This window comes from Hordeum vulgare, chromosome 5H (assembly GCF_904849725.1).
Source record: "Hordeum vulgare subsp. vulgare chromosome 5H, MorexV3_pseudomolecules_assembly, whole genome shotgun sequence".
Classification (NCBI taxonomy): Eukaryota; Viridiplantae; Streptophyta; class Magnoliopsida; order Poales; family Poaceae; genus Hordeum; species Hordeum vulgare.
Window position 1 is genome coordinate 511,931,475 of NC_058522.1, and position 7,998 is coordinate 511,939,472.

A 7,998-nucleotide genomic window follows, 5' to 3' on the forward strand; every position below is an offset into this window, starting at 1 on the left:
AGTCCAAGAGGCAATGCTTGTTGTCATGAATTATCAAAATCACCAAGGGAGCATATGTGCTTTCAAAGACCAACTCAGATTTCTCCCCCTTTGTCATCAAGTGATGAAAAGTGATGAAACTAAGGACTGACGCCCTTAAAGAATATCAACTTGTTGGTGAAGGAGGAGCGCGAGCATTGTTGGGGTCATTCATCGTGATTGGACCGGCAACACTGTCGTCAAGATCTTCAGCTTCATGAGTTGTGTGCAATGAAGAATATGAACTAGCCACCAAAGGAGGAACTTGAACTTTCTTGAATTTCTTCTTGGGCGGCCAGGACCAATCAAAATCTTGCTGAAACTCCATTTCAGCGGGTTCCTCACGAGTCTTGAGGTGATATAGAATGGGCCATGTACGGTCAAAGATTTCATCGGTCGAAGATTTTGTGAAGATAATAGTGATTTTTATTTACACCATTTTGCGTCACATTTATATTTCGCACAATGGCTCTAAACTGACGCTTTACCCACTTGTGGTTGTGATCAACCTTTTGATGAAGACTGAGTAGTAACTCACGGTATGTCATCACGCACAGGGCAGACTCGCGGGAAGCTTTGCTTTTGCAGCCGAGTCTTGTGATGCGATGTCATCATTTGTGGAGTAGGATGCAACCTTGCAAAATTGTCCATCAAGGGGCCGAGATCCCTCATCAATCACTGATTTGCCCTTGCCTTCAATTAGCTCGAAGGATTTCTTAAATACTTCAAGTTGGGGCAAATATCTGAGGTAATTCTGAAAGTGGGCCTTGTAAGGAATTGAGGATCTAGCCCTGATGAATTTCATAATCCACGATGCATAAGGCTTCAGGTCAAAAGGTGACATCGCATTGTTGGCCAAAGTCCTCATGAATAAATCGTGAAGATTTATTGGAATCCCATGGATGACGTTGAATAGCAAATATTTCATGTTTCCCACAACGTCTTCTTCAGAGTTGTGGCCCTTGATGGGACTGAGGGTTTTGGTCAAGATGCGGTATATTGTCCTGGGCACATAGCGCAGTTCTTTGACGAGGAATGTGGTCCTTGGCGGCTTGCCAGGAGCCAAAGGCTTCATCAACACTTGCATCAGGTGATCGGGCAGCTCAGTTTCATCATAGATGCATCTGGCTCCTTATGAGGGAATTGGAACTGGGACCGTACGAAGTAACTCCGTGGCAGGAGCTATGTAATGAGTGTTTTCAGTCATCCAGTCCATAACCCAAGTGTTGGCATCTTGTGCTTCACATTAGAGATGCAAAGTAGCATAGAATTGAAGAATTAATTATTCATTCCAATTGCAAATGTCCATGCAGAAGACAGTAGGCCAATTTCAAACAGAACGTTGAGGACTGGCCGAAGCATGGAATGAGTTCCATGCCTGCACGAGGAATTTGTTGATGCTAAAAAAACTTGTGCTTGTCAAAGAGAACAACACCACAGTAGTTCATCTGTGCACCAGTCAAGAATCTCTTGCGCCTTATCCTTGGAGAATCAAACGGATTTGTACCGATGAAATAATGATGTTCATCAAAGAATCTCTTCTTCTGGAATTTCGGTCTTTTTGTACCACGACCACTGCAGACTGAGGATTTTCAACATGAGATTCAACAATAGTGTCCTCACCTTGAGGAGGTGCAGTTTCTTCAGCCACATTTTCTTTAGTGTGAGGAATATGTTGTGGAGATCCATCAATTTCTGCTGCAGTAGTCTCCTCAGTGGTGGTTCGATTCAGAGTTTCTTCAGCTGATGCAGCTGATTCATTCTCCGAGATAGGCTTCATTGGAGTATGTTTGTCATCAGGCCCAGTATGAATTTCTTCAGTGACTGCGGGGGACTGAGGATTTTTTGGAAATGGAGTTACCAGTGGTGAAGCGTGCGAAGAAACGACGAACGACGAACCCCGAGAAAAACGACGAATGCAGGAACCACCACCACCACCACCTCCAACTCCAACTCCACCACAACCACCACCTCCTCCACCACCACCTCCTCTACCTCCACCTCAACCTCCACCACCACCAACAAAATGTCCAACACCACCACCACGAACTACCCCATCGCGAGATCGACGGATGGCTTGGCTGCCCTAACCCTATATAATACAACTACGGTGAAAAATGAGGGAAAAACGGCTCGGATTTAGTGTAGAAATGAGAGAGTTTTCTGGTGGGGATAGAAGGAGAGAAAGAAAGAGATAAGGAGGAGGAAGAAGGAGGAAGAAGGGGGGAGCAGGCTGGCTGGCCTCCTATCGGCTACGCCTGGGGCGAAAGGCCCGTCGGCCGCGCCGAAGCCGACTGCCTCCCTCCAGGAAGAGTGGTGCGAGCGACGTGGCCGAGCCAATCGTCGGCCACCACGTGGCCGACTGGGCATTAATCCGTCGCACCAACGCCGACAGGAACTACTCAGCTACGACAGGGCCGACTAAAGCCAGTCAGCTACGGTCAGGCCGACGCCGTCATATTTTCCGAATTTTTCGAAACGACGCAATATTTCTCAAGTTCAATAAAAGAAACAATATTTAAAAAAAAATAACCTTAAATTATACCGAGATGAACAGTAAAATCTAAAAAATATGAGGGAAAAAATTTCTGCTTTTTTGTGCCAAACATTGATTAATATTTTGGGTGCTTGTAGAGTTTCATAAAAAAATTGCATTCCTGGAAATTGAGGGAAAAAATTCAGTATTCCAAAATGCTTATGAAAATCCAGCATTTTTGGAGCATCAAATTTGTCTTCTTTTTTTTGCTACGGCTTTCACTAATATCATTCCACGGCGAAGCTTTGCAAACATCAAAACATTTGTCAATGTTTGCCAAAAATTTAAACAAAGTTTTTTTCCCCTGATTATACTGTTCACCGAGGATTATTTGAGCTCGAGGTAAGAAACTACGCGTCCATTTTAGGGGCACTTTTTTATGGGACTCGTTGTAGATGAGCAATGCTACATCTACGTAAATATTTACATACGTTTACGTGATAGTCTGACTTGGCAATAATTGATTGGATTAAGAGGAGGGTGAGGCCCACCCACCCCTGAAAATCAAGAAGGGCATGTTTAGATTAGTTGGAAGGTTTAGTAAACTTATGTAGGCTTTAGTAGGTCTAGCATTTTCGCGTTGTAGATGCTCTAACTACTTACGTAAACAGCACGGGTCAGCAGCTGGAATCACTGCTGAGCACCAGCGTGAAGCAATCTGCTACACGCAGGCAGCACGCTGCGTCTTCTGAACCCAGCAACATGTAAAACTCAGCTTTCCAGCGCACCCCAGCACTTGAAGAATTGAACCACACTGCACCGCAGCATGTCAGCGCATCGCACTTACTCAACTCAACCAGCAAACGGAAAGCAAAAAAGTAAAGCTGATGGCCAGATCACACTACTACCACCAAACATCTTCTTACACCACCTCACATGCAGATTAAATAAACACCACAACTACATCAGCCTCTGCAACCCACAACACACAACGCACGCACCCACTCAGCTACACCAAAAACACACGATCATGATGATGTTATGAAGACTAAAAAAACGCATCATCGCTATCGCTGCAGATGATCATCCGCAGCGCCCGGTCGAAAATCAGTACCTGACAGAGCTGGCATCTATAACACCCGGCCTCCTGTGTAAAGCTATTGTCGGTTAGGCTGCTCCTGAAGTTACTTGGTGGTTTGGCTGAATCAGTTGAGCCACGCGTGCTTCAGGCACTCGGCGGCGGTCGGCCTGTTCTCCGGATCAAAATCGAGAATCGGGCGGAGGAAGTCGGCGAGCCCTTTGGCGTCCGGCTCGGTGAAGCCGTACCTCTCGACTAGCACGCGCTCTAGGGGCCAGAACCTGAGCCTTTGGACCCTCTTCAGGTCCCCGTACCGGTTGAAGTAATCCTTGGAACGGGCGCCCGAGATGGCAATCTGAAAGATGAAGTCAGGATAAGATAGGGCATCAGACAACATGGCGAAAGCGAGCACGGGTTACTGTGGATACCTTCTTAGGCATCTTTCCAAGGGTTTCCATCATCAGAGCCAGATGATCCTGCAAAGAGTTATCCAACAGAGAGATGAGTTGGTTGGTTGGTGAGATAACAACACTTGCATGCCACCACTGTAGACTTTGCAGCTAGGAGTCAACATCTGAAGTTGATTGCTTAATGAGTACTATATCTGTCGATTTGACACTTAATTGAGTATTATATCTGTCGATTTGACAATCTTACATAGGTAAGAGATGCGATCGGCTTTAAAGGACAATCCAGCAGATAAGAGTATAACAACAAAATTTAGCTGTCATTATTAAATTTTCACTGGCTACGGAACAATCTGCTGTTGTCGGTACTCGGTACTGTATATTGTGCCAGTGTATCACATCTGGCAAGAATAACAGAAAAGCGGACAAGCAAAACAGCACACTTGGATCTGTACCAGTATACCACATTAAGATGCACTTCTATTGTACACCAGTCCTATGATGGTTGGTAACTGAACATAAAATTGTTTCTATGGCTTCAGTTTGTACACTGGGAGTTGCTTTGCAGGGTCATAATGAAAAGAAAGAAACCCCAAAAAGCGCTCAAATTGCAATTCCTGGGAACGCAGCCCTCGCAATATCAGTTCAGATTTCATTTTAATATTTCAGTTGCTAGGTTGGTGCTGTCAGGTTGGTTGCATCTTCTTTTGAATTTTAAAGTGGCACATGACTTAAAGCGTCTACTTTTTATAGTGTAATTTATTAATTGCCATGACTCAATCGACCAACATAAAAACAGCAGGAATACACAAAAATAGGGTGATGTCTGCAACCTTGGCATTAGGAAAAATGGACTAGTTTGACTAATGTTAGAAAATCCATATACTAGTAAGCAAGAATATATGATAGAACCTTCATTGCTAATGATACTAGTATAAGCAAAAAAAGTGCTGAAAGAAACGACATGAAAATTATGTTTTTTTACCTCATCTTCACTGCAACCTTGGCAAGTGTTGGGAGCAAACAACATGTCACCGGTGGCAAGCTCAAACGCCATACAAGCGAACGACCACATATCAGCAGAATAAGAATACCCAGAACCGATGATAACCTCAGGTGCCCTATATTGCCTTGTCTGTATCACACCATCACCCTGCTGATCAGCCCAGCAGGCATTCCCAAAATCTACAATCTTGCACTTCATGCTAATGCCATCCAGGCTTCTCTCCTTAACCATGTCTGCCGTAAACCCACCAAGCGACACACGCCTCTGCAGAATCTTCGCCACGGCGCGCCTTGCCCGCGTCTTGAGCATCTTCTCGCTGAAACTCATCGATGTCGCACGGTACTGGTTCCCCTCTGGCCTCTTGAGAATAGGGGTGAGCCTCGAGCGCACGGGGTCCTTGGACGGGTTTATCGTCGACACTAGGAGGACATTCTCCGGCTTCAAATCGGTGTGGATAATGCCGAGCTCTCTGTGCATGTAATCGAGGCCGGTCAGCACCGACCGGCAAACCTCCCTCACCCTGCTCAGCCCGATGCCCTTGTTCCGGTTGTACCGTATGAGCCGCAGCAGGCTGTCGCCGAGGAACTCGGTGACCAGGCAAATGTGCTTGCCGTTCGGGCCGGCGTGCTTGAAATGGTCCAGCAGCTGGATGACGCACTTGGAATTCGTGGGGTCGCCCTTGGCCGCCGCGGACAGCAGCTCGATCTCGTGGAGCGCGGCGTGCGCGTAGTCCCTGGCGCTCTTCTGGATCTTGAGCGCCACGAATCTCTGCGGGTTTTGCAATCACAGCATACAGTTAGCAATATGTCACGATACAGGTTTCGATTGCTGACGGAGGGTAGTAACTAGTTTTGGTCCCGGTTTGCACGCATCAAAGGAGAAATCAGTAATCTTTGCACGGAGATCACAGGTTTGACATAACAAAGATCGGCGCAGAGCTGTGTCGGGCCGGATTTGAACAGAAGGAAAGCAATGGAACAGGGGTTAAAAAAAAAAGGGGCAAAGCGCATCGTTTTGGGTTGCGGCGAACGGCCTCCGGCGGAGGTGGCGGAATCCAATAGCAGCCGGTGGGAAATCCCCGACCCCACGCCGCGAGCACGCCGAGAAGGGCGGGCGAAGAAAACAGAGCCGCCATGAATCAAGAACCGAGACGGAGGGGAGGGGAGGGGAGGGGAGGGGAGGGGGTGCGGGCGTACGCTGAGGAGGGTGTCGTAGGCGAGCCAGACGGTGGAGAAGTTGCCCCAGCCGAGCTTGCGCTGCGCGACGAACCTGCCGCCGGCGAAGCGGTCCCCGGGGCGGGCCGCGTGGTACCCGCCCTTCCGGTACCCCTCCGCGCCCTCCTCCTCCTCCTCCTCGTCCTCCGACCCCGACGAGTAGCAGCACCCGTTGCCGCCGAACGCCGCCATCGATCGATCGATCCGCCGGCGAGCTCCTCCTCCTCCGGATTCGAAAGGGGGGCGCAGGCGGGGGGGGTAGGGAAAGGGAGGAGGCCGGGTTCGGTTTGGTTTGGTTTGGTTTGGGATTTTTCTGGAGGAGTAGGAGTAGTTTTGTTCGGTGGCGGAAGGCGGAGGGGGAAAAGTGACCGTTCCTTCCGCCACCACCAGCTGCCGCCTGCCTCCGTTTGGTCCGGTGGAGTGGACGGAGGGGCTCCCCGTGGCAGTGCTTTATAGCCTTACTCCATGGCATATCTATTCCATGGATGGATTAATTGGTTCTTGATTGATTGCTAATTCACCGGCCCAAATAGTAAAGTGCTCATTTTTGAACCAACCAACCGTCACATAAAAACCCATGGTCAAAGCAAAGCATCAACATTTTTTGGAACTCATTTTCCCCTTCTTCAACCATGATTTGATCACTGCTCTTTTGGAACCTTTTAATGATTTACAACGCGATTTTGTGTGGACTTGGGCACAAGAACTATGATGGAAATGATATGGAAGCGGTAGCAAAAGATTTTCGTGCGAAAATGGAACACCCGATTCATAGTGGAAATGGATTCAGAGCTGCTGAACCATGTGATCCTCATGTAAGAATTTTTTCGGTCATATTGGCACAAAAAGAAACACCTAGTTTGTTGGTTTTGGCGTGTTATTGTTTTTCAATCACGTTTTAGTTTTTTCTTTTCCTGCAAACACCCGCTTCTATATCTGTACTATTGTAATTTCGCTCGGAATTTACTTTCGGCGTCACTTGTCTCCGTTTTCGTTTCTATTATTTAGTACTAATTTATGTTTCCTCTAATAATATCCGACGTTATCGATTTTGTTTTATCATAGTATTATATACTCATTTACATTCCTCTAATAATATTCGACGTTATCGGTTTCCGTTCTCTTTCTAATATTTCGTACTCATTTATGTTCCTCTAAAAATATTTGATGTTAAGGATTTCCGTTTTCATTTCTAACATTTCATACCCATTTATGTCCCTCACACTATGTTTTTTCTGAAAATATTTGATACTCACTTATTTGATCTTTTTATCTGAAAATATTCAGCACACTATGTTTTCCATTTAATTCCGGTAATTTCATACTCACTTATTTTTCCTCTATAAATATTCGGCGGTATTTTTGTTTTTTGGTATTTAGGTTTCCTCTACAAATGTGAGGTGTTATATATTCTGTTTTGTTTACGATATTTCATAATAATTTATGTTTCCTTTAAAAATATTCAATGTTATCTTTTTTATTTTCAATATTCATATCATTTATATTTCTCAAAAGGTATTCAACATTGCCTATTTCCATTCCGTTTCCAAGATTTCATACTCATTTAAGTTTTCTCTAAAATGATGATTTTTTGCGGGACTAAAATGATGAATTTAGACATCACTACATTTTACCAACGATGGAACCAAGGCCATAAATTTAGAACAGCAAGTCATACGTATGACATAGTATCTATTAAGATACTAAGCTTCCTAGATTTAGAGCCTCCAGATGTGTGTGGGGCTATGGGTCGCTGGATCCGCCCGTAAGGATGTGGATCATTGGTTGAGGGTTCATGT

At 45.8% G+C, this 7,998-nt stretch overlaps 1 protein-coding gene across 1 annotated transcript; it reads right to left on the minus strand.

The window, feature by feature from the left end:
* Positions 1-3,373: 3,373 nt before the first annotated feature.
* On the minus strand, positions 3,374-6,606 carry LOC123451898 (SRSF protein kinase 1-like). The gene is made up of 4 exons (XM_045128452.1): positions 6,182-6,606; positions 4,965-5,753; positions 4,001-4,048; positions 3,374-3,927 (listed from the first exon to the last, which is right to left on the minus strand). Exons 1-4 carry the CDS (start codon positions 6,389-6,391, stop codon positions 3,700-3,702), a joined length of 1,275 nt encoding a protein of 424 aa, XP_044984387.1. The 5' UTR covers positions 6,392-6,606; the 3' UTR covers positions 3,374-3,699.
* Positions 6,607-7,998: the final 1,392 nt, after the last annotated feature.

What these genes read in the sequence shown, in the direction of transcription:
- LOC123451898 (XM_045128452.1), bottom strand. Translation starts at nt 6,391, where the DNA reads ATGGCGGCGTTCGGCGGCAACGGGTGCTGCTACTCGTCGGGGTCGGAG. An exon ending in AAGGTTGCAGTGAAGATGAG is followed by an intron (nt 4,049 to 4,964) that starts GTAAAAAAACAT and finishes AACTCTTTGCAG; the next exon opens with GATCATCTGGCTCTGATGAT. An exon ending in TTGGAAAGATGCCTAAGAAG is followed by an intron (nt 3,928 to 4,000) that starts GTATCCACAGTA and finishes TTCATCTTTCAG; the next exon opens with ATTGCCATCTCGGGCGCCCG.